The sequence below is a fragment of the Falco rusticolus genome, chromosome 8, assembly GCF_015220075.1.
Source record: "Falco rusticolus isolate bFalRus1 chromosome 8, bFalRus1.pri, whole genome shotgun sequence".
NCBI lineage: Eukaryota > Metazoa > Chordata > Aves > Falconiformes > Falconidae > Falco > Falco rusticolus.
Window position 1 is genome coordinate 13,130,460 of NC_051194.1, and position 25,463 is coordinate 13,155,922.

The following is a 25,463-nucleotide window of genomic DNA, read 5'->3' on the forward strand; positions in this document are numbered from 1 at the left end:
GGCACTCCGAGCAGCTGTTGAAAAGGGAGTTGAGATAACTTTTGAGCTTTGCCAAGGACAAGATTCAGAGAAAGCCACCCTGGCTGCTGGGAGGGGCTGTCTTGTTGTGGTTCAAGGATCCTGACGTTTTGAGGCTGAGGAGTTTCCTCTCCCCTCGGTTGCTTGTGCATGTGAAAAGCAGTTCTCAACTTCAGCTGCCTCTGCTGGAGTACGCTCCTTTTCACTGTGTGTTTGGTTTTGTCCAGGCGAGCCTACAAACTTGTTTCAAACTCATTTGAGGAAAGAAAACATTTTTCTTGTGCAATAGGAAGCAGCCTTTGGATATGCACAGTCACATTGCATGCCAAATCCAAGGGGAAGCAGATGGAGGAAAACTAATCCTCATGATCAGATCCACAATGTTCTTTAACATTTAACCTTCACGATATAAATAGGAGAACATGTTTTCAGCTTTGTCCTTTAACTGTTGAGAATGATCCAGACAAAATCTATTCTGCATCATTCGCAAGCTCAAGGAATTGTATTTTGAGTAAAAGTCTGCTAACTGCTTTTTTCCCCCTAGAGCTGCCTTCCTGCTTCACCAGAGGGGAGACTGGTCCAGCTTCCCACCGGCTCCCTCCTAGCGGAGCCAGACAGGGCACGCCAGGAAGTCACCGGTATTGACAACCAAACCCATCCACACCGAGTTACTGTGGAATTCAGTGTGTTTATTTGTAATAAGCAAATCTCCCTATAGTACTGAACATTTTCTACTGGCTTCTAAAATACACCCATCTTTCACACTCTCCCCGTTTTTCTCTTTGATGTAAAATACTCACTAATTATGAGTTTAAATCTGAACTTTACAGGCTGCCTAGCCTGGCAAATTATTTGTTCTTCATTCTAAATTGCTCTTTTCAGTGTTAGTTCTGAACCGCCTCCTTTATAAAGAATCAAGTCTCTAGCTGCTCTTAGAAAGGAACTGATTAACACCAACCTTCTGACACCTCATCTTCCCTGAAACTGAACTTGGCCCTGACTGGCAGTTGCTGCCCCTGCAGCTGGAGGTTTGCTGGCCGGAACATCAATGTCACAGCCCTGAGAAGAGTAATCGTTTATGGTTCAAATCAGCCAATGCAGAAAAACCATCCAAAGACAGTTTGTATTCAGGTCATATACCAGAGCATCTCTAGGAATGTAGTAAATAACCTAACAGTAAATATTCAGCCTAAAATTTTAATCATCAGTATTGGCTAGTTTTAACATGGAACTACGTTGCAGACTGATGCAGCACTTCCGTTATCAGCTATGCACGCTACATTAAAATACTCAATCCTCAAAGCGGCTGTGAAATCATGCACATGACACTTAAATGTATGTTTATTTGTATGTAATTACTTGTGCAGAAGAGCAGTTTTCCCTAGAAATTATCCATAACCTAGGAAGATCCAAGACACGAGCCAATGTGGAAACTTAGAACATGAGTCACTAGTATAGCAGAAGGAAAATCACATCCCCTACTATTTTTCTCCCTCTGACTGTCCAGATCCACATTGTGAAAACACAAAAGCTATTCTTGCAAACACAGATTTCTACTCTTTTAAAGTTCTTCCTTCCTGGTCCTTGTTTATATTAACAATTCCATCCCCAGATCTTCCATCTCACTAGTTGGTTATATTTTTTTGCAAGTGCTAGAAGAATTTTAAATCAAGTTTTATAAAATAAAAGTCTGCAGTCAGATTTGTAAGTCTTACAAAATAAAGTGTGCATTCAGAATTAGTATTTCTGTAACAAAAATAAAGGGGAAGCAGACTTCAGGAAAACCTAATAAAAAAGGAAACCAGCTTTACAGGTAGGAATTACAAGTACAACATAGTTTCATTTTCTTCCAAGTAACTTTAACTTCCTTCATTGTTTACAAAGTGGAAGTTGTAATCAGGTTCTTAATTTCAAGAAGAAACCCCAGGATTACAGTCTTCCCTGTCCTACCATTAATATAACCACATTAAATGTGGTTATAAAAGCCATGCTTAATGAGACAGTTTAAACCCTAACAGCCACAATTCTCAAGCCTTCCAACTCTAAAGTCACACTGTGAAGTTTTTTCACCCATTTCTTCCAACTTTTAATAGTTAAAAGGGAAAACTCCCAGTTCAAGGGCTAACACTGCCAAACACAAAGCAGATACCGCTTCACGTTATCATGAGGTAATAGAGCCCAGCACTTGGTGTTACACCATGTAACAGGACTGGCAGTTACAAGGGTAAGATGAATACTGTTATCAAACAGAAAACCAAAGAACTCAAATGTTTGCAACTGAAATGTGTATGTCAACACCTGCAGAAGTAAATTAGAATTTAAAAGCTTTACAGTCAGCTACTCCTAACCCCTTCATTAAAAAGGCCAGACAGCATTTAAGACCTTTATAATAATTTAACCAAAACTGTACAAAGCAATCATTTTTACATTTCCAAAATACTTACTAGAAAGTGATCAAGAAAGAATCTATTTCTCCTTTTAAAACTACACGACAGGCAACTCATTTTACAAGTAAGAGGCTTCAGTAGCTGTATCAGGTTTTTCTTCCCCCCCTCACCCCAACAATTTCTGTTGTATGTTAAGTGACACTTGCTGAGCATTCCTTTTGAGCAGACAATTTTACTGAATGTATCATGACTCGATGCATATATTAGTTGGCCAAACAAATGTAGAATTCCAGACAGTATCAGATCTTTTCTCTTCCAGCAAAAAATTCATAGGGTAGGTATATGAATTTTATATATATGTATAATTATATATATATATATGTGTGTGTATATATATTTGTGACTGTATATATATACATACACATATATATACAAAATTGCTGTAAGCATTGAACTGCTCATGTCTGTTGAAAGTAGTTTTCACCAACTTCTTTGGTGCAAAAAACGGTCTCTGCCATTTCTGGCACTTATTGGGCACGTGGAGGATAAGCAAGTATCTATGGAATTGTAAACAAGTATAAAAAAAAGTCTTGTGTACTGGAATGATTTTCACTGCGACTACTGTCCAAGAAAAGAGGCCATGGGATCATCAGGTCTCTGACGTTTCATTCTATAGGCTTCCATTTCCTCTTCTGTTGGCTCCCTGGTTTCATACAGGCTGTTGTATGGTCTTTTCCTTTCATCTAACTGCATGATTTCTTTAACGTGGAGAAGACGAGCCTCTTCTGCATTTAGTGCCTGAAATAAAGGTAAAGAAAAAAACCCAAACAGTAATGAAAGTTAAGCAAAAAAACCCAATGAAAGTTTGTATTGGAGCCTAATATAACGAACAAGCAGCAGGGAAAACGGTGGGACAAGCAGCGCACATGCGTCTGGCCCACCTATGGCACACTTCATTTAACGCTCGGTTTTTAGGTGTTTAGTGCACAAGATATTTTAATCTCTTTTCAACTGCCAAAATCAAGTAAGAAATTCCTCAGCTTTACCTAAAATGTAGTCATGATCCAGCAGGTAAAAAAGCAGGTAAGCAAACATGTGATCTTAGGGGTTTGGGTTTGCTTGTTGAGTTGATTTTGTTTGGATTTTGGTTTTGTTTTAGTTTTTCCCCAGTCAGGGAGCATTTTTTAAAATGCTTTTTGAAATACACGTTATCTCATTCCTCAAACTACTACTGTTGCTCCTTCTTGCTACGGAAAAGAAGCTGCATTTGTACAATGCTTTGCTCAGCCATAGTTTAACATGAGTTTCACACTCCGAATATCCAGAGGTGGGCTGCTGTGCTTGCGGAAGGGCTGGCCAGCAGCAGTCAGCAGATCGCTTGGTGGGTGGATTTACTGCATCAACTGTGAGACTGGGCCCAAGTCTGGGATAAAAAGTGCTAAGCTAAACTTTGACAGTGCCTTTGATCTCCCTCTCTTTCTTCAGTACACAAATCATTGTGTTCTGCAATGTCTTTTATAGATCTACAGCTGTAAGAGCTGCCTAGACAGGAAGTGCTCCTAAATAATCTAAACTAAGCCTCCCAAAACTAAGTATTTATTGCATGTTTGCCTGAGAAATAGGGAATGTACTTTCAAACATCTAACAGCATTTTAAATTTGCTTTAGCTCAAAATTAGCATCAAAGAACACAGAATACTACAAGAACTGCATTACAGGCTTCATAGAACTGACACTGTTTTAAAATGTATCTCAAGTTCTTTTTGCCACAAAACCACTCAAGAATATAGTGTACCTTTTTAAGTTTTTCTTGCTTCTTTTTCTCTTCACCCTCACTATCTGAATTGGAGCTCTTCTTGTGCTTCTTCTTTTTCTTCTCTTTCTGTTTCTCTTGGTGAATCTATAAAGGTGGAAACCCAGTTACTATTAAGATTCAACTTGCAAACATCAGTAATGTTCAAGCCATTAAATCCCAAGCATCTATTACTGCCATTTCAAAGCTTAGCTTTCAGTAGAGGTGTTAATGATATAATAATGCAGTCTAGTAATTTTCAGCCTCATTATGACTTACATAATTTTGTAGTTATACATACCTTTCCATCTTTTAAAATACTGAGGGAAAGAATCTGCCTTCCTGAGGCAAGGGAGACAACCTACCTCCATCAGTGTTTTGGGTTTTGTCATGTGTTCCTCCTCCCTGGGTTGCTCTTCCAGTAAGCTTGCTTCAGAATTCTGTACAACAGACAAGAGAAAGCATGCCCATTTACTAAGCACTTTTGAAAGAGTAAGGACAAAAACCCCCACCCAAAACAACAACAAAAAACACACACCACCACCACCCCCACCCCCCCCCAAAGCAAATCAGTCTAAAACAGGTAGGAAGATGAATGCTTTTTAGCCCTTTCCAAGTGACCAAGTGAGACAGTACTTACAGCAATTTCTTTCCCGGCTTCTCCTGTACAGTACGAGTACTTGACAAATGAGTGGCAGCATTTGTAACCCCACTTGCCTTCTTTCCAATATGAACCCCAAATACACTGCAAGAGAACACACCATAGCAGTTATGTCCATAATGATACTCCTGTAAGAGGCAGCCTGCAATTTATTCCTGAGGTTATATCCTGCTAAGTAAATTATTCAAACAATCCAGAAGTAAAATTACAAAAATATTTCTCATGATTTTCCCATTAGCATTACAGGTACAGTTTAAAAAAAAAAAAAAAAAAGAGAAAAGCAACAGGATGTGATCAACCCATTCAAAGTTGAAGGGAAACACAGTAACTTCCCCTTCAGTTTAAGACTGCCATCGCAACTCCTCAAATCAACATCACAACCCCTCAAATTCGTATTGCAACCATGACAATTTGAAATTCCTTAGTAGAAAAGGAAGAATGTCACATTTGAGACAGAGGAAATTTATTTGCTGTATTAATTATATCATACAGTATCCTATCATACCTCATACCCTTCTGGTGGGAAGGAATATAATTTTTTTAATGTTAAAATTACATAAGCTAGGGCTTACTGTATGGTTGTTGATCTTTACATCCTCTTCATATTTAGAGCAAGCAATAGCTTTCTCTTGTCCTTTGATGACTGTTCCATGCCTAGAGTACTCCACATAATCTTCTGTTTGAGCTAACAGCAGTTCAGCTGGTGGGGCATCCAGATGTTCTTGTCCTCCATACTAAAATGCACATAAGAAATGACATTGCATAGTTTTGGAAAAAAAGCCCAAAACCACAACACCAAACCTTTTACGTAGTTAAGCATACATTTCAAAAATGTCACCTTCGGTACCTTCTAAAGAAGACACCGAAGTAGTGGATGGAGAGTGAATAGTTAAGAGAAATACATCTCCTACGGCCACTGTGGTGTTTTTTTCAGTGTTTTGGTTCTTTTTGTTTTCTTTTGTTTTTTTGGTTTTTTTTTTTTCTACCTGGAGAATTACCACAGTGATATTCCTTACTCAAAGCAGAAAACCTTCTATACCAAACCAAAGGCTGTGGTATACCTAGAGCAGTATTTCCAGCTCCCCTTCCAAACATGAACGCTGACAAGGTTAAAATCTTGTCAGCTGTCAGTTGTCCAAGAAACCAGTTGCAAAACAGAAAATAATTATTTATCTAGAAGACTGCACCCAAAAAAAGAGTCTGAAAATTCTGCTTTTCACATTTAAGAGAAAAGTTTAAAAATAATTTTAGGAGACAGTTAGTTGGATATTTTACAAAAGATACCACTTTCAAACAGTAAATTTTCAACCACTTGTATTTAAAAAAAATAAAATATCTAAATTCCCACTCTTCCTACATACTGCTGTCCAATTTTTCACTGGAGAAATTCTGACAGTTAAGGGAAGACCTCCCAATAATCCAAAGAAAAAATAACAGATCTTCAAAGTTTCCTATATTAAATAACATAATGAATCCAACTGATGAGAGTGTGTTGATATAAAAATCTTTTTATATATCCAAATTGCTGAGAATAGCTGATGCATTTTCATATCACATTAATCTTATTTGTTCCTCAAGACCCAGACTTCCAACAGAATTCCTATTAAATAAAACCAATTGTCTATTACCTTCTCTAGGATGCTTTCTTTCTGCTGTGCCTTGAAATCTTCTTTCTTCACTTTGAAGGATTTATAAAGTAGCTCTAATTTTGTAGGATCTGCTTGAAGATGAACTTCAGAGCCTTTGTCATAAGCCTCCCAAGCAAACACTGTGTACACAAGAGATTTCACTCAGTATTTATCCTAAAACTGACGTATATATTCAAATTATGAAAAGTATTGTTAACTTGAGTCTTTTGTGTCCATTTCCTTAAAAAAATACTCAACAAAAAAAACCCAAACCCAAAACCCACTTACACTGAGTCTGTGCCATTGAAATGGTATCTCCAGTGTAGCGAACAAAGTTGTCACCTGCATAACCAACTCTGCAGAAAAGAACAGTATGATTTTTAGTATTCAAGTAACATGATTTCCTCTTAAATACAATCACAGAACACCAACAGGAAAGTAAAAATTCTCCTTTGTGGTAACAGCTTTATTGCTCTGTTATCTTTTGCACACCCCATGAAGAGATTCACAAAGAGTATATAAAATACAGGTTGAAAATCAAGTAATGTTAACAGTCCAATTTTCCACTCTCGTCATCTCCCCAAAGCCACTGTGAAAAATGTACAGTCTGCAGAGCTGTGGCAGAAACACAAGATTCAACAAAGATCACATTACAACTGTAGAGACAAGAGAAACCATCTGCATCTAAAAAAAAAAGAATTGACTGGCATTATTCTAGCTGGGGGCAAGGAGAGGTGGAAAGAGCATTATTTGCTAGCATTTAGCCACTGCCATTCTATTTCAGGCAGCGAGCTAATCCAATTACTGTACTCTGAATAAATGTTTCTACTCACAGCCTGTCTACTCTGGAAGTCCACAGCACTACACAGGTCAAGGCGGGGTCACAGCTCAAGTGCTTGACTGGGGTTTTAAGTGAGACAGCCTTATGTGCAGCCAACAGCCAGCCTATGGCATTCTTTAATTAAGTTGTCTATCTAGACAATGCCAAAGCTTTCAGACCTTTTCGATGCAGACTCCATTAATATGATGAGCTCTTGCTCCTAATTACACAGTCACAGAATGGTTAGATACTCTGTGCTAGTCTCCAGTGCTGAATGCTTCCCAACAAACAAGGGATGAAGCTTAAGATGTGGTTACTGAACACTTTACAGAAACATCACTATTGTTTACAGGTATCACCTCTGGATACAGCAGAGTGTTCTAATCCTGGTATGGATCATTCCACTAAATGGCGGCCCACATATCCCTGAAGATGAAGGGCCAATATTACTAAAATACCATTTTATATACTAAACCTAAACCTGCTGCTAAATAAAACAATTCTTACTCGTACTTCTATCCATAACTGACTAGAGATTAATCAATAAAATGACATACAGATAAAATACAAAACTATTAATTTCATTTTTAACAGTTCTGTTGGATACGCAAGCATGACCCTGGTATAACTTACTCATCAGGATTTTTGCCGGTATTGGCATATGGGTTCTCCCTCATTGCTCTTGTTTTGGGATCGTAATAAGCAGAGTTTGGATCTAGATTCCTCAAGTACTAGGGAAAGAAAACAACATAAAATATATTTGATATTTATAATTTTAAAAGAACTGAAGTTACTCCCGTATCCCCCAGCTTAGACATTTAAAAACATCACATCTTTGTAAAAGGATGATCCCAACAAAGTCGTAACATGAGCAGGAACAGAACTGAAAATAGACCTTAACCTTCAAACCCAAAGACCTATATGCAAACTCACTAATAATCGAGTGTACATTTTTTAAAAAAATTAAACTCGCATGAATACATGTAAATGTATCTGTAAAGAATTCTTTACTCACTTTTGCAATGTCTTCCCGAATACGTAAATTTCGAACTGTGATACGTCTTTTAGAGTCAAAGTTCTGCCCAGGCATATCAATGTCATCTGCATATTTGTCTTCGTCTTCATCTTCACTGTTATGATCTCTTTCCTGAGGAAAGATGGGAAACTTCTAAATAAAAGAGGACATTCATTCTAGATTTTACTGGTTTCATTAAAAATTCTGCAATCCCTGTAGTTAAAAGCTAGCATCGTTTAGCTGGGCTTAAGTGTGCTGTCATGCTAATCTATCATTCAACAGTTTCCAGAAACACTCTTGTTAAAGGATTTCTACTTCCTCATGTGGAAACAGTTACAAAAACATAACTGTGATGATATCAAGAAAACAGTTATCTTGGGCAAAACTTACCACATATTAAGAACTAGCTATTTGCTTGCATCTCTAAGGTTTGACAACACACAGGAATTAAAAACAAAACCAAAAATCCCTCTGTGAAATCCAACAACCTCTGCCCAAAAGAACAGGCAGCCAGTGGCATGAACTCTACACTGAAAGCCTTATGCCACCCTTGTTTCACTGCTCGACTAACTACAGGTCCTTTTTTTCTGCCCGTGGTGTGATGCAGTGGGTAATCATCTTACTGTCTGTGAATTTGGTTCCTCTTCTCCCCACTGGTGTCTTGGGGAGTTCTGCAGCAAACAAAGAACACATCAGCAGAGAAGATAGCGGAGAGAGGAAAGATGGCAGGGGTATAAAGAGCAATCAAAGCAGAGCTTGACACTGCACGCAAAATACAATTTACCTGTGGCACAAAACACACAAAGACTGCTATATAATGTTCTAGGGAAGAGCTTCTAAGCATCTCTATTGCAGACACCTCTTGGAGACCTTTTCACTGTATTCCCAACTAAATTTCCAAACCTTTGCATGAACAGGAAATTCTAGAACTGCTGCTGTTACTTAGAGCTTGCTATTCCTTTGAACACTAATGGTTTATACTAGCCTGTTTCACATCATGCAAATACAACCAAGATTCAACTCTGAACGCTTAAGAAACATAATCAAGAAGATATGTATGCAAGTACTTAGTTGACAGGAATACTGAGCACGAATCAGAGGATGTAATTTAACGTGGAGAAACATAGCCAGAATTATTTTTTTTTAACGTGCTTAGACTCTAACTTGAGAATACCTGCAGTGGTAAACATGAAACAGCTGTGAGTCCTGACCAGCAAAGTGGCACTGACTATGCAAAACCAGCCTTGGTCCTCTCCATCAGAGACAGTTTTTATGTTTCAAACGCTTCTTCTTACAGCTCCGTTTTATAAGGAAGTATATGCAAGCCAACAATGCTTGCCTTGTGGTGAAAAAAGGCATCAAAAAGAGAAAGAATCTCTTCTATGGGGAAGGTCAGACGCTATAGTTTGTGTTGGATTGGAGATTTAAGCTCACTCTGCCATCTAGTGATAAAATGCAAGGTAACAACCTCTGGGAAATGGAGGCCTGATCTATGTAGTATTTTGCTTGTTTTGTTTCTTACAATATTGATTAAGAAAACCTACTTCTGACCAGCAGCAGTTGCTACTTTCTACCCATTTTATAAACTTAGAATATTATCAGAAATGCCTTTTAAGATGAGAATTTTATATCAAAGATTATCAAAAGCATTGTCTATAACCTAAGAGAAGGTAGTAGAAGTTAACAGAAGATGCCAACTCTGCAGTTAAAAGCCAGAGGGAAATAGATACATGCTCAGCCTTCAATAACCAGAGACACCGCAAATAGTTACAGCAACGACTGAAGAAGAAACAAGTTTGGTTTAAGATAAAGAAAATACCTTCCTATTCCAATTTATACTAAGCATTACCAAAACAATCTACAGTCACATTCAACATAAGTCAAGACATAATGACCTTTAAATAATAATAATAAAAAAGAAATTCAACGTAAGAAAAATATTACTCAATGAAAATGAGTTTTTCTGACCAAAAATTCCATGTCGTTAATGGTAGCAATAATAATAATCAGATTTTTCGCCCATAAAGGGAAAACAAAGCAACTCTCATTTCAAAGAAGATGCTTCAAATTCTTGAATGTGACGCAGAGCATGTCAGTGCTAGGAAGATCTTTAAATTACTGAGGGGCATAAAAAACAATAGCAGACCCTGCACAGCCAGTAAAAGCATCAGAAAGCAGACATAACCTGTTGCATTCTTATATAGTCTAAATAAAAATAAATTAAGGTTTAATTTACTTACCACTTGCTCCAGCTTCCCTGATGCTAACTCCTCCTGAAGCTTCTGGGCTTTCAGTGTACGTTTGGCCTGTGTATCATGAAAATGCATTTGTTTTAATACTTCTTTTTAATAGCAAGTGTGTAGTAATGCTTATCATAAGCATTTCTTGTGACTGCTGCTTGTCTCCTTTCCTCTTATGCTTTGTTGCGTTGTTTTTTGGGCCTCAAGGAAACGAAGTCTACTAACCATTTTACTACTGTATATTATACTGCTCAATAAGAGTTTACTAGAGTTTATGCAGCTATACAATTACTATATTCATCATACTTTAGAGAAAGAGATAGCTTATTTTAGATCAAAAGTGTTTAAAAACAAACATGTTTTATTATTGTGTTTTCACAATCTAGTTAAAAACTTTAGTGCTTAAGGTACTTCATGACTGACGCTGCAAGCATTTGGGTTCATCCAGGAGGTACCAAAATCTAGCATGTGAAGTCAGATTTTAATGCAGCATGTAGTGAATTTTTGTGTAAGTTTGACACCATCAAACCACAGAACAGCTGATACTGGAGGTACCTCTGGAGACTGCCGAGGACCGTCCCCCTGCTCAAGGCAAGCTTGCCTACAACAGGTTGCCCAGGACTGTGTCTAGGCAGGTTTTGATTACCTCCAAGAAGGGAGACTCCCCAGCCCTACTGGGCAAGCTGTGCCACTGTCTGATCACTCTTACAGTGGAACATTTTTTTTTTTCCTGTTTAAACAGAATTTCTTATACTTCAATTTGGGCCTCTGCTTCTTGTCCTGTCACTAGATACTACTAAGAAGAGCCTGGCTCTGTCTTTAAACATGCTGATTAGACATTTAAACATAAACTGATCAGATCACATTTAGCATTAGCTTCCCTACATGCTATAGGAAAACACGAGGACCATGCACCAATGGGAGTGAGTGAGTTAGGCACCTAACCACCTTTTGGAACAGGTAGCCAACATCCAGCCAAGGTAGTGAACTAGCATTTTTTTTTTCTTCTAAGAAGTTAAATGTCCACATGGATTTGGCGCACACAGATAGGAAGTTAAATGCAACAGCAAGGTGCCAATCTGCACAAAGATGTACAAATAGTCCACTGAGCCATCACGGTAACAAAAAGGATTCCTAAGTAAAACAATGTGAATGAGTTATAAAATAGATATAGATTTATTGGCTCTAATACAGCCACACAATAAATTCCTTTCTTGCCTGTGATTCAATCTGCATCTTGGGTAATAAATTCTAAGGCTCGTCTATTAAAAGTAGGCAATCTGGAGAGACATTTCTTTTATTCTCCAGACCCATATGCAGTTGCCAGTTCTGATCTGAATTTTCAGTTTAAGTGAAGTTCACTGTCAGTCACAGGATCCATCTCACTTTTTCATTATCAATACAGCACAAGGTCTAATATTAACAGTGCACATAAATACTCCTCCTCCCAGCCAAGCCAAACACTAAAGCCTTCCCCAGTAAACCATAGCACCTACGTACCAAATCAACCTTGGAATATTCCTCTACAATCTTCATGTGCTCTTCTGGGTTATAACCATTCCAACGATCTCGCTTTCCATCATAATCAAACATCAGCTGAGGTTGCACATGTTCATCTGGTGCAATATTCATGCCTGTGTATTTTGCTCCAACTTTCCTGGGTCTCTGAAAGAAAAAAAATGGTTGGATCAGTCCATTAAACTAAACTATGTTACTCACTCAGATATCCCTTTAAAAATAGTATCAATTGAGCTCCTCTAAAGCCAGTAAAATTCGCACTATAAGTCTATGAATTATGAATAAATGCAAGTAGCTCATTTCTGTATTTTAAAGTAGCACAACTGGCTCCAAACTCCATCAATTTCTAACTCTTGTTTTCCACAGTTAAGAAAGCAATTAAAACACAGTTTCTAGGTATGGCTTCTAGCTGACATGAAACAGAAAGACAAGCACAGCAGCACTTGCATTAAAGCAAATTAACAGGAAGAGCTAAACACTCTCACCTATTATTGCAGTGCTCATCACAGACAGAACTGATGAGCAACACCCTGGATAGTATCATTTTCTCTCTTCATTTTCTGTACATAACTTCTTTAGAAATTTTCAATCTACCTTTCAACATTTGTAAACTTTTTTCAAAATGGCTTTTTCAAAATTAGTAATTTTTATCTGTAGCTAGCCATTTTCCCCTAAGATTAGAATTCACTGTTTTCAAAACCATTAAAACAACAAAAAAGTCAAGTTTACCTCCATGCAGTCTTTCTTCTTGTGTGTCAATGCACCACAGTTCTCGCAAGCTCCTTTACGATATCTAGTTGCTACAGCATGCTAAACAACAAAAAGACAGTGCTGTACAAACTTGTGGCAAGATTCATATATGTGTTTGCAGGAACGAATTCATTATTCAATACAACTGAAGCGTGTGTGGTCTACACAAACCCAAGAACACATGTTTTGATTATCACCAAACACTGCTGCTTGCCTGCTGAGTAAAAATTCCCACCTCCCGTCTCCCTCAAAAACACATAATAGGAAATTATTTCCTCGTGGAATCAAACCACATCTTTATTTTATGACAAAAACATTTTGCATACCTCTTGAACTCCTCGTTTGTACCAATCTCCAGAGGAGCTATACTGTTTCTGCTTCTCTGGCTGAGGTCTCTGATGTTTTAGTGTAGGTCTTTTAGAAGGATCTATGTACCACGGTACTGAGGATATGTACTGAGGAATATGAGGATTGATATCTCTGTAAAAAATGTTGTGTAATAAGTACATGGCATAGGGACACCACCCCACCCCCCAACAATTTATGTTAACAAATAAATCTCACATTAAAGTTCAGTGCTTTAGGAGTGATAATAGTGTTGTTGTTACTAGGCACTGCAACATGAACTCTTAACTAAACACAGACCTTCACTGAGATTTTGTTTCCATCTAATTCACCTGAACTCCTGACTTCAAATGAAATACCTTATTATACACAGTGTTATTTAGCACAAAAATAGTAACATTTCTCAGAAGTAACAAGCCTTGCAGAAGCAAGAGAAAGAACAGATGATGTACACAGCAAAGTCCCCCAGTATTATGCTTTGGTCATTTTTAAAGTATCACTTGTAAGCAGCTGCACAGATGGGACTTTTTAGCAGCGTCATCAATAGATCATACAGTAGACAAACACTAAAGCTATTTTTTTTTGGAAAATACCAGTTCCCTGAGGATAATGAAACGTTAAAAGCAAGTGCACGAAGTTCAGCTATTTACTTCTACCATAAGTCATGTGGAAATCTTGTATCACTCTCACGATTATTCTGACATCACAACAGGTAAAAAGATGGTTTTCACCAGTAACTTTGGAAAAAGCGTATTTTTAACAAAACTTACTTTCCTTCTTCATCCACCTCAGCAGGTGCATTCCCTAGTTTCCTTTGTTCTTCTAATTCCTTCTTTTTCCTCCAGTCTTCCCGTGTCATCTTCTTTGGTTCCTCTAGGCTCACATCATTTGATCCTCCTGAAGGAGTGGCATTCATTACTGTCCCTGATGCCATTTTGGTTTTCTCCCTGTAAAGAAAAAAAGAAGAAAACTGAAAAAGTATTACCAATCGATACCATTTGACAGTACAGTTCTTCAACGTGGTTTTGTACCATTCAGTGAAGACAGTAACGCAGTTTAAACGTTCTTAGCGTGCATCTTTCCATAAGACCATGCAGCAGTACTGAGAAAAAAAATTAACTTATTAACGTTCCTCCTAACAACGCGCAAACGGAGGCCTAGCGCGGCCTAAGGGCAAAGCAGAACAGCGACCACGAGAAAGCGGCGCCCCACCGGGGCCCCCCGGCCCGCCACAATGCGGGTACCTCCCCGCGGCCCAAAGCGGCTGCTTGGCGGCCGACCCCCGCCCGGACAACCGTACCGCCGCCCCGGGACGCCCCGCACCCACACCTCCGCCACCCCTGTTTACCAGCTAGGCCGCACCGCCCCCCCACAATATCTCACAATGCCCCACAATGCCCCGCGGCCCCGCCTTCGGCCCCGCCCCTCTCCGTCACTACCGGGGCGGTGACAGGCGCGGCCCTGCTCGGCCAACCACGAGCGCCGTGGGCGGCGCTGCTGAGCCAATCGGCGGCCGAGCGTTAGTCGAAGCGGCCAATGGGCGCTGCGGGGATAGTTTAAGAGCCGGGAAGCGGGAGGGTGCGGCTGCTTTGCTCTCTGAGGCCCCATCTGAGGCGAGTACGGCCCCGCTGTTGTCCTGCCCCGGAGCCAACCGTAGGTGCCGAGGTGAGCGTGGCCGCTGGGCCTGGGAGGGCGGTTGGTATTACGCGGTTAGAGCCGGGGTGTCCTAGGGGAGGGCTGCTGGAGCTGTGGCCAGGAGGTGGCTTAAGGGGAGTGCTGAGCCCTGTAAGCTTGCTCTGGCTTCACGCTTAAGCTTTAGGCTCCAAGCTGTACCAGCTAAAAGCAGATTTTTCTGCAGACCTGTGAATGAGGAACAGCTTACCCAGCCACGTAAGCCCCGAGTAGGAGCTGCCTGGCTGTTGGTAGGGGTGCAAGGGCCCACTCTGGTGTGCTGCCTCAGATGGGGCTGGAGATCGGTAGGCAGGCAGTCGGTTTGTGTAGGGTGTTCTCCAATGGTTTCTTTCTCTGGGGAAGAGATGTCTCAGCTAGTAACATAGCCGGCGTTACTCTTGGCTGCTTAAGTGCTCCAAGCTGACCTGAGGACTGGATCACTAGGCTAGGAGCTGCACTCTTTTCTTACACTGAGGAAGCAGTTAAATTCTATAAAGGAGGTACAAACCAAATGTATTAAGTCCATAAGACTGCTAGTGAAACCTTGCTACTTGCCCGAACTTGTACAGGCTCCTTTAGGACTTTGAGTCTACCATGTGTACTAATAATGCCTTCAAATGTAAGGGTCTGTAGCTGAGCTGCTATGAAGTGTTGTAAGGTATGGGCTTGTTTCCTCTGCTCTGGGACCCAGCACATGGCAGCTATGTTGTTTTTAATGTGTTTTGTTTAAAAAGTGTACTGTGGAAGAAGAAATGATAAGAATGATTTTCTCTCTTCCCCGCCCCCCGGGCTTTACAGAGTGGTCCTGTCAACCTGAAGATGGCAACGCTGATCCTTATTAACAAGGAGAATGGTGAAGTGTGTGCTGCTAAGAATCAGCTAAGACGCCCTTCAGGATCTTGTGTGTATATACTGCCCTGAGCCAGTAGGGGATCAAGTGAAATGCATAAGTCATGTCTTGTTATTCACTATTTTGAACAGTAATAGTTTTCTGTTTGTATACCTACTTATCTAACTAAATCTGCTAAGCTCGTCAATTACTACAGAAATGAAAATAACTCTATTTGTTGTAGATGTGGCTTATGCTTGTGAGTTATAAATGGTGAGCAATGATTTTTGACAAGTCGTTTTCAGTCACATGTACTTAATGAAGCAAACTTCAGGTTTGGTAAAATTTGCTTCTTCCTTCCCCTCCCTCCAGCAAAAGTCTTATGTGAAAGAATGCTAGTTAACACTCCACTTCCTAAAAAAACAATCAGTAGATCTCCAGCCACCCCTTGCTCTGTCAGAAAGGCTCTTGGAAATGTGAATAGAACTGAAGGAGTCATAAGCAAGACAGAAAAGATAAGACAGAAAAATCAGCCTTGCACTGCCACCAAAGTGAGTACAACACACTTCTACAGGGGTAGGTGGTGATGAAGGGTGTGTGGGAGAGAACTGCAAGGGTAAAAGTGAGAAAACTCATGGGCTGAGATTAAAAGAATTTATTAATTAAAAATGTCAAAGAAAACCAAACCCGGTTTCTCACCAGTAGCTGACTGATGCCTTGCCAGTCCCTAAGCAGTGGCAGCCCTGGGAAACTTCCCTGCTAGCTTTCATTGTTTAGCATGGTATCATATGGTATGGGATATCCCTTTGGCCAGATGGGGTCAGCTGTCCTTGCTATGCCTTGCAGCCTGAAAAAGTAGCACTGCCTCACACTGGTGGGATGGTGAGCAGAAAAGGCCTTGGCTCTGTAAGCACTGCACAGTGATGGCTAAACCAGCTGTGTTACCAACACTGTTTTCACCGTGAATCTAAAGTGTGGCATCCTGTGAGCTACTAAGAAAAAAATAACACTATCCTAGCCCAAACCATCATGCCTACATAAGCAACAGGAGTACAGCAACTTAGAACATACCTAGTGGCAAACAAGTGGCTCTAGAGAAAATTAGCTGACTTGAGGTCTTGTTCACATGTTAAGCATCAGGAGTTTAATATTATGAACCTAAATGTTCCAGTGCAGTGATTTTTTGCTGCACTATATAGTACTGCACTACACAAACTCATCTGAAGCATTTGCCCATCTCTAGCTTATTTGTGTTGAAGGTATTAGGATTTAAGCCTAACTGAGGACTGTATGGCAGGCATCTGTCTGTACACCGTGCAGCACAGGAAAGCCTACCATAAAGGGAAATTGCAGTAGCTTAAATAATGTGACTTTCTGTTTTTAAGATTACTGGAAAGACAGCACAATCAGAAAGCTGTGATGCAATAGCTGAAGAAGACTGGCCAGAAATAGAAAATATGTTTCCTTTTGATCCTCGAGGTAAGAACTATTGGTGTAACTACTGATCATGAGTGGTGACTTTGTTGTAATACTTTGGCCAAGCTATTGTGGCAAACGGCTAGCATTGCATTTCTCCAGAGCCCTTTCTTAAACATAAGGATGCTTCCTACTTCTGAAATACTATCTTATTCTTGTTAAGTATTTCTAACTGCTTTAGATCTGCAGTAGAGTCTGTTATGGTGGCAGGAAACTAGTTCTAAATTACCTTGTGATGGCCTCTTACACATTAAATGGCAACTAGTAGACAAGTATTGAAAGGAATACTTCAGCAGTACTAAAGAATATAGTTCTCTTAAGAGTGTGTGCCAAGATGGTAATTTGTAACTGAAGAGATTCCTACTGCTGTGGAATATAACAGTTGAAGATTAAACTTCTAAAGCTGTTCTTAGCACACCCCTTTGCAGATATTTTTATCTCAGTCCTTAACAGTGTCCTTGAACCATCCAGTTCATGTGGAAGCAAGTGTGCAAAAACTACTGTACCAAAGAGTACTTCAGTGTTGGTGAAATGGATGCTGTGTTTGATGAAGTTGACTTGGTATAGTGATAGGAAAGAAACTACTAAAAGCTCCTGCTTTACATTAGCAGTTATGCTATGCAGTCTAGTCTTTTGATAAGTGTTAGTTGTCCATGAAATCCTATACACCAAGGTGTAACTGCAACTAAATACCCCTTAGCAGGGGACTGTTGAGTTGTAGTGTTTTGCTAGGAGAGCTTGCACCTTCCCAGGCTACTGCTGCTGTGTGCTGTTACTAAACTGCAGTGTGTCTTTCTCAGAGTTTGAGAGTTTTGATCTTCCTGAAGAGCACAAAATAAGCAATATCAACCTGTGTGGGGTTCCCCTCATGGTATTTGAAAGGACATATGACAGATGTGTGAACATGGTTCCTTCACCTGTGAAGATTGAGGAGATTTCAAGGGAGTCTAGTAAGTGGAAATTTAGCATGATTTTCAGTACATACTGTGCTTGTTAGTGGTTTGGGAGGGAAGCTAGTTGGCTACAGTGGTGAACTGCCATTGCTGTCCTAAATACTAGAATAGCACAGTAGTATCAACAGCTCTTTGTGTAGTTAAGCTGAATTCAACTGGTCAACCCTACTTGTACAGATAGTGGTCTGTTGTGGTTTAACCCCAGCTGACACCTAGGTACCATATGGCTGCTTGCTCACTCCCCCCTGTGGGATGGGGGACAGGATTAGAAAAGTAAAAGTGAGAAAACCTGTGGGTTTGATAAAGACAGTTTAAGTAAAGCAAAGCCAAACAAGGAATTCATTCACCACTTCCCATTGGGAGGCAGGTGTTTGGCTGTTCCCAGGAAAGCAGGTTCCATCATGTGTAATGGTTACTTGGGAAGACAAATGCAGTTGCTCTGAACATCCCCTCCTTCCTTCCCCCAGCTTTATATGCTAAGCATGATGTTATATGGTCTGCAATGTCCCTTTGGTCAGGTGGGATCAGCTGTCCCAGCTGTGTCCCCTCCCAACTTCTTGTCTCCCCAGCCTCCTCACTGTTGGGGTGGTATGACAAGTAGAAAAGGACTTGACTCTGTGTAAGCACTGCTGGGCAATAACAGGTTCATCCCCAAATTATCAATTCTTCTTGGCACAAATCCAAAGCATGGCCCCATACCAGCTACTATGAAGAAATTTAATGCCATCCCAGCTAAAACCAGCAGGTAGTCTCAAAGTGATGTTGCTGAGAATCTTTTACAGTGTGTTGCTAACTGATCAGTTAGGTGCAATTGAACAATATTTCCCTTAGTCATTCGAGAGGCTTATGCTAATCCACTGGGACCTAGGTTATGTTAGGGAGTATGAATTCTGGGTTTCATGAGAAACTAACTTGCTCCATTTCTATTTCAGACTTGCTACAATCAACTGCTGACTTTCTTGCTACCCTGGATGAGATCATTGACATGCCACCTCCAAATTATGACCTTTAATTCATATTCTGAAGCTTCTATTAAGTTTGAATTTCATGTAGCTCTGTATTTTAATAAAGGCTAACCTAACATGTGTGATACTGGACTTTTTACTGGTTTTCAGTAGACCCGAGATGCAGGTAGTAAAATAGTGCTTTGGAAAGGAGGCTGACAGTTAAAGCAGAGCCTGGGTAAGCTTCTAAGCAAGACTGTAATATGCTGTTGTGAGCCGTATCCAGGAGTTGGTACCTGCTGATTTGACTGTGTGGTCATGGTGGATTAAGGGGCCCCTCTGATCTCACTATTTACATAACTTCATCCATTAAACATACTAATTGGTTTATCTAGTGTAAATAAGTACTAAAGCTAGTACTGTTCTGCCACTTTTACTTTCTTGAACTTGTTTGCTTTTTAGAGTGGTTGTCTAGGATTGTCTATGTTGGATTCTTATGCAGCTGTAGACTAATTTTAATTGTGACAGCATTATGTGGCTCTCATTGCTGGGTACTGTCTGTGCTCTGTAAGGGAAGGCTGGTGGAACACCATCCTTCAAATTATAAACGCACAGGTTTAAAAATCTATCTTTTGTGTTGTAATGGCCTCAACTCCAGTTATTCTTCATCACATAAGTCAGTTGTAGAGGTGGTCAGCCTTCACTTAAACTGCTTTTATAGCTCTTGGGCAGCACTCTGATTTACCCAGATTACAGCAGCCTGGGCTGCCCTCAGCTTGTTGCTCGCCCTTACCATGAATCACAGTGCTGTGCTGAAGTGGATTTGGTGCTCTTCTGTGAGTTCTGAACAGGAGGAATGGCTGTGTCAGGTTTACTATTAGTAGTACACTGTGGCACTATAACTGCAAGCATCTGGCAATACCAGCTTTTCAGCTCATGCTTACAGTAGTGTCTGAAGTAACAAGAAATACACTGTAATGAGTGCAAGTTGACTGAAAGATGAAAATGCTCTAAGGAATGGGGTTAACTTGGTGTGGCTTGGTACTGCATCCCACAGTTCTGCTTCTTGGAGGCATACAATGGCTACAGTCTGACTGCACGTGAAGATGAGATGTGAATGTGTAACCTAAAAATGCAGACAGTGAAGGAACCCTTGTTTTCTAAAAAGTTCTCTAGTTTGCAAGTGCTGAAGGGAATGTATTTGTGCTGCTGCTGTGATAATGTAAGTAATGAAGGCTTTTTTTTAGTGTTGGAAAGGGGTAACTGGCAGAGGAGAGAATACCTATTTTCACTGTTTCCTAGCTGTGGATGTTTCCTCAAGGCATTTCATTTCCTTAATGCTTTTTACTCATCAGGAGGTAGATGGGCCTTTTGGGAACTGCCTGTTGCAAATATTGGCCTTAAGTCTGTTAGGACTAGAAATTTGCTGTTGCTGTTTCTGAATTATCAGGCATCTGATGAAGTGAGAACAGTCATTCTGTTTCTTGCTCAAACTTGTCACTATCAGTTGAAATACTAAATTGTAATGAATTATACAATAGTGGGTCTTTACAGTTTCTTGTCTTTGGTTTGAAACTTCAAGGAATTCAGAGAAACATCAAACTAAACAGAAAGAAAAAAGATACTTTTAAGGAAACTGTATAGAGATTTCAGGTTTTGGCTGATCTTTAATTGTGTTTTAATGATTTTTGATTCTGAAATAGCTTGGCCATCTCAATTGAGATCAAAGCTTGATGGGTATAGTCTACCAGTTGCAGGAGTTAAGCTGTAGTAACCATAAAAGAAAGTGACAAAATGAATCTTCCTTTGACTTTTTGCTTTTATGAGCTCAAGTGAGCTGTGAGAAAACAGTCCAAGCCCAATTTTACAGAAAAAAACCCTGTGACTAAGGTAGTGAAACTAGTTACACAGTGCCATCACGTGGCCTGTTGTTATGCAGCCACACAAGTAAAAATGATCATTGGCATGATTTACCACCAGGTAACGTGGTATGAGGTACCGTAAGGCTATGACAATTAAGTCAACATAAATGTAGGTTGTTACTTTATATGTACAGACATCTCAGCTGGAGAGATACACTTGTGTTGTATGTGTTATGGAAGTTTATCATGGTAAAAATAAATATTTTGGTTGATTTAAAACATTCAGTGTGATCAAGCACCTAGATGTATTATTCAAACCTCCAGAAATAAGATTTTTGTGCCATGTCTGCATGTATGTATACATGTATGCATGTCAAAACATTTAAAACATGCTTGCTGGTTGTAGGACTTCATACTAAATTGGATAAGCATTTGTGTAATGTTTGTAAAGGTGATAATTAAATGATTCAGACAGGCCTCTTGGTACTGATAGACTTCCTTGGAGCCCAGAAAGTTGTTACTTGTGGGGACAGTGGAATGGATGTGCAGGAAGCACAGTGTGAGTCAGAGTTTTGGGGATATTGCTGGTCTGTCTGTGTGAGAATGAATGCTGCTGAAGTGTAGAACATAAAGTAATGCTAGAATAAACTAGATGAGTTCACTAGTGTAATCTTTCACTTAAATTATTAAATCCTTTCAAAGGTAAAAAGCAGTCATAGGTTTTGTATCTCCTCCTTCATGCACACTCAGTTTTCTTTTTTCTGTAAAATTATGAAAGGGTGCTTTGGATGTAGAGGAGCATTCTTTGTAGGATCCTTTTCCAGCTCTTTCATCTGATTTTCTACAAATATTGTCTCTTATAGCTGCTGGCAAGAAACATAAGTCAGTCACAGTTAAGGTAAGCAGCAGGCTAGGTTTTCAAGATTTTATCTGTAAATAGCTGAGATCAAAAGGGTATGTTACATCATGTAGCCCATCTCTGAACCAAAACAGGAGTGTTGCTAGGAATCCTTTGTATGGGATAAAAACCCGTATTCAGCAACACAATGCAAAAATCAGTTTTCTTTATACTAATACCATAGCTGATTAATATTTAGTGTTTAAAAACTAACTAGCTTTTTAAACTGTTGGCCATGATCCTTTTGGTTTAAAAGGTTAAAAATAAATAAAGGCTAATGTCCAATTTCAGACACATCCATGACCAAACCTAGAATTAAGAAGTCTCTATAACAGACAAATGGTGAAATTAACATCGGTTTTGGTTAGATGTTAATTCTTAGCACCAAATATTAGGTGACTGGGAATACTCTTGCTTCCTGCAGTGGTGTACCCCATCTGGGGCTTTCTGTTCTTATTGGGATTTCTGGTTGATGCAGGTCCAAGTTTTCGCTTTTAAAATGCTTTGTTTTGTAAATGTTCATCAGAAAGATCCATTTGCTTCAGCTGGCTTTTATTTTGTTTCATGTACTGCTCAGCTCAGCTGGCTGGGGTTAAAGGGAAATGCACGTTCCTGTGACTTGTGAGAACAAAGCTGTGTTGAGACTCGGTCTGTAGATTCAGTTTCCTGCCTGCAGTGACTCGAGGAGATCCCAGTCACAAAAGCATAGTCTACTATTTAGAAAATGTAAACTCTTCGCCTCAGGGCTGCAAAACCAGCTGGTGTCAGCCCATGAAGGCTGGCTTCCTGTGGTGCAGGGAGCCTGGAGGCTGGCAGTTTGGCGCTGCTTCATGCCCTTCCAGTAAGTGTTAACACTGACTTCTACTGGTGACTGAAAAATCAACTTCTGAGCTGTTTTAATGTTGATACAGCATACATGACTTTTTATACTTATAAAGTTTCATTTTCTGTTGGGGTATTGTCAGGAATAGGTGCAACTTGAGTTCAAAATGGTGTCTGAGCACTACCCTGCACAACAGAAGTCCTGTTTAAAACTGCCTGCAATGTTTTCGTTTACTTGCTTGATCATTTCATGCTTTCCACAAAGACCTGAGATGTTTGGGACTTTAAATGCATGGCTGTGATGAAAACAAATGCTTGCTTGGTGGCATGTTCTCAGTTTGAATGAGCCTTAATAGGCCAGTGTAACATGTACCTCAGTTGGGAAATCAGGATTGTAACCAAGTCCACAGAGCAGAGGTACCTGTTTAGTTGGTTATCACTCTGTAAAGCATCTTTGACAGCGTTCTGGCTGTGAGAATCACTTAAAATCCTTACCTGAATTTCTGTAAGGAGAACTTGGAGATTCATATAAAAATAATGTCTTAGCAGGCTGAGTAAAATTACTTCAGTGCACATCAGATAATTCATCCTATTTGTAATGTTCTGGCAGCGGGTGGCACCATGGTAACAGCATGTATTATGGCTTCTCACTCCTGCAACCTGACAGCTGTGGTGTGTTGATGTTTGCTTTTGGTGCATCATGCACAGTGCAGGCATCTGTAATGGGTTTCATTGCTTCGTTAATGTGAAATGGAGTATAAGAGTCAGCGCTAAGGAATTCAGTATGCCTTTACCCTGTGACTGCAGGGAATAGTATATCAGCCAAGGGCATTTTTATCTTTCGTTGTTTAAAAAGAACAGAAATTAGAAGCCTGGAGGCAATTGGTCTCTCTAGGGTTAGCAAAGCCGTGAATCTTGTAACTTTTAGTTTCGCTGTAGTTTTATTAGTGTTAGTGAAGTACTGTATAGAAATGTAATAATGTCCCTCTAACTAGCCCCGAAGTAGTACTCACTGTGCTCCAAGAGATACAGGCGCTGATGAGATCAACATGTCTATAATGAGGTTTCTATACAGTTTATATACACAATATATGTTTAGTGACTGGTTGTTTAGGATCTGACTGCAGGCATGTGTTTTAACATAAACTTTGCAAAGCATGTAAGAAAAGCATAATTGATAAATTTACATCTGCAATTTGGGAGAAGTTAAAAGCATTGTGACCCGCTGTGCTTGAATGATCTACAAAATTAGAGAGAAAAGTTATAACATGGTCTTAATATGTGTTTTCTTGCAGAATTTCTTGAAGAATACCAGGATGAAAAAGGAGTGTGCAAACAACTTAGTGGGGTGTGTGTTTTGTGCTTTTCTAACAGGTGAGGTAATCTCTCCCAGTTAATGAAGTTGGAGGGGGGTTCCTGGAGCTGAAGACATACTTCTAGCTCTGGGTAGCATGTTGGTGTTTTTGTGCTAGCCAAATTATTTCCATAAGTTGTACGGAAGGTGGAGTCCTCGGAGACCTTCAGATGTTAATTTTCAGTGGCTTAGGCTGGAAGCCCAGCTTCCATTGAGCGCTTCTGCTCAAAATATGTAGGCAAGCAGTAAAAGGATCTTGTAAGTCCCTCTGTATCACAGAACCAGTTTGAGTGAATTGCTACAGGTTCCAGTAGAAGCGATTCCTCTTTCTATTAGTTAAGGGACAAAATTGAGATGATTATGCATAGCAAGAACATGTAAAGACTGAAAGAGGGGAGAGCTTGAGTCTATAATGCATGTATTTGCTTTGAAAACTGCTCTGAGTCAGTATTTTTGCTGCAGACCTGAATTCTTTGCATAAGGGCTTATATCAGGTATGTCCTTTATGTGTATGATACCACAGTCTGAAGGGACACGAGCCCATCCCAAATACTAACTTTGGAAAAGTTTAAACAAGGAACAAGATCAGACTTTGATCTTACTGTGACAAGTAATGATGATTGACATAGCACTGAAGAAGATCTAAGATCTGGTCTGCGAGGATATCACTAACAGATGCTAAACTTGTCTTAAGAGTTGCTGAGGGCCTTTAAGATCAGGTAAGACAGAGGTTCTGTTTTAGTGATGGAGATTCTTTTACATGTATCATTTTTCAGTTACTTAAAGCAGAATTAGAGGTGCTTCCTTTGAGATGGTATAACGCTTGCTGTAGCTATACACAAAGGGATTTGAAAGAGGGGAGGGGAAAGAAAGCTTTTTTGCATGGAACACTGAGTATTCAAAGAATAACCAGAACGATGCAGGGTGATCAACAAGATGTGTACAAAGACATATCATTCTTGGTGACGCTTCTCTCATCTTAAATTCAGCTTCTAGCTCCAGTTTGGTGTTGCCCACAGCCACAGGCCCTTCTGAAAGAAACCTGCTCCCACATGGCCTTACCCTTGGCTGCAGTGCCTCCAGGGGTGTACCTGCTCTGTGTGGGCTTATGATGCGTGGCCACACACTTTGAGGTGCTCCAACATGACCTCATGCACAGCCACTGATGCTTCAAGGTGTACCTGCTGCAGCATGGGCTTATCCACAGCCACAGATGCTTCAACGTGTACCTTCTCCAGCGTGGACTTGTGCTTGGGCCACAGTCCCTTCAGAGGTATAACTGCTGTGTGGACTCATCTGCAGGTAACAGTCCCTTTGTGTTGAGTTCACACTGGAGTTCTGGCCTGTCTAGTACAGCAGCAGCAAAACAGTAGTGATGCCCTGGCCATCCGCCAGCCCAGATGCATTGCCATTGCTGTCACCGTGTGTCCAGGTGCAGCAGAGTAAGATAAGCAGTGCAGCAGTACAGCAAGCATCAAAAG

At 40.1% G+C, this 25,463-nt stretch overlaps 2 protein-coding genes across 5 annotated transcripts; one reads left to right on the forward strand and one right to left on the reverse strand.

The window, feature by feature from the left end:
• Positions 1-1,122: 1,122 nt before the first annotated feature.
• SLU7 (SLU7 homolog, splicing factor) lies at positions 1,123-14,574 on the reverse strand. Of its 4 annotated transcripts, XM_037397707.1 has the most exons (17): positions 14,522-14,553; positions 14,205-14,275; positions 13,944-14,120; positions 13,155-13,308; positions 12,808-12,888; positions 12,061-12,225; positions 10,561-10,626; positions 8,944-8,991; positions 8,321-8,452; positions 7,939-8,036; positions 6,774-6,841; positions 6,486-6,625; positions 5,430-5,591; positions 4,837-4,941; positions 4,562-4,636; positions 4,200-4,304; positions 1,123-3,203 (listed from the first exon to the last, which is right to left on the reverse strand). In XM_037397707.1, exons 3-17 carry the CDS (start codon positions 14,105-14,107, stop codon positions 3,024-3,026), a joined length of 1,743 nt encoding a protein of 580 aa, XP_037253604.1. In that variant the 5' UTR covers positions 14,108-14,120; positions 14,205-14,275; positions 14,522-14,553; the 3' UTR covers positions 1,123-3,023. The 4 variants fall into 4 exon arrangements, with proteins under 4 accessions (XP_037253604.1, XP_037253603.1, XP_037253605.1 ...); XM_037397706.1 differs by lacking the exon at positions 14,205-14,275 and having other exon boundaries at positions 14,522-14,574; XM_037397708.1 differs by lacking the exon at positions 14,205-14,275 and having other exon boundaries at positions 14,503-14,522.
• Positions 14,575-14,723: 149 nt separating this feature from the next.
• PTTG1 (PTTG1 regulator of sister chromatid separation, securin) lies at positions 14,724-19,188 on the forward strand. The gene is made up of 6 exons (XM_037398595.1): positions 14,724-14,838; positions 15,643-15,745; positions 16,046-16,224; positions 17,059-17,152; positions 17,950-18,099; positions 19,035-19,188. The coding sequence occupies exons 2-6, from the start codon at positions 15,664-15,666 to the stop codon at positions 19,112-19,114; spliced, it is 585 nt and encodes a 194-aa protein (XP_037254492.1). The 5' UTR covers positions 14,724-14,838; positions 15,643-15,663; the 3' UTR covers positions 19,115-19,188.
• Positions 19,189-25,463: the final 6,275 nt, after the last annotated feature.

Bases quoted from the DNA above. Each gene is read 5' to 3' on its own strand.
- SLU7 (XM_037397706.1), bottom strand. From the start codon at position 14,107: ATGGCATCAGGGACAGTAATGAATGCCACTCCTTCAGGAGGATCAAAT. The intron at 12,226-12,807 runs GTAAACTTGACT...TTTTTCTTTCAG, and splicing joins AGAAGAAAGACTGCATGGAG to AGACCCAGGAAAGTTGGAGC. The intron at 8,992-10,560 runs GTAAGTAAATTA...TGTTTGCTGCAG, and splicing joins CAGGGAAGCTGGAGCAAGTG to AACTCCCCAAGACACCAGTG.
- PTTG1 (XM_037398595.1), top strand. From the start codon at position 15,664: ATGGCAACGCTGATCCTTATTAACAAGGAGAATGGTGAAGTGTGTGCT. The intron at 16,225-17,058 runs GTGAGTACAACA...TCTGTTTTTAAG, and splicing joins AGCCTTGCACTGCCACCAAA to ATTACTGGAAAGACAGCACA. The intron at 18,100-19,034 runs GTAAGTGGAAAT...TTTCTATTTCAG, and splicing joins GGAGATTTCAAGGGAGTCTA to ACTTGCTACAATCAACTGCT.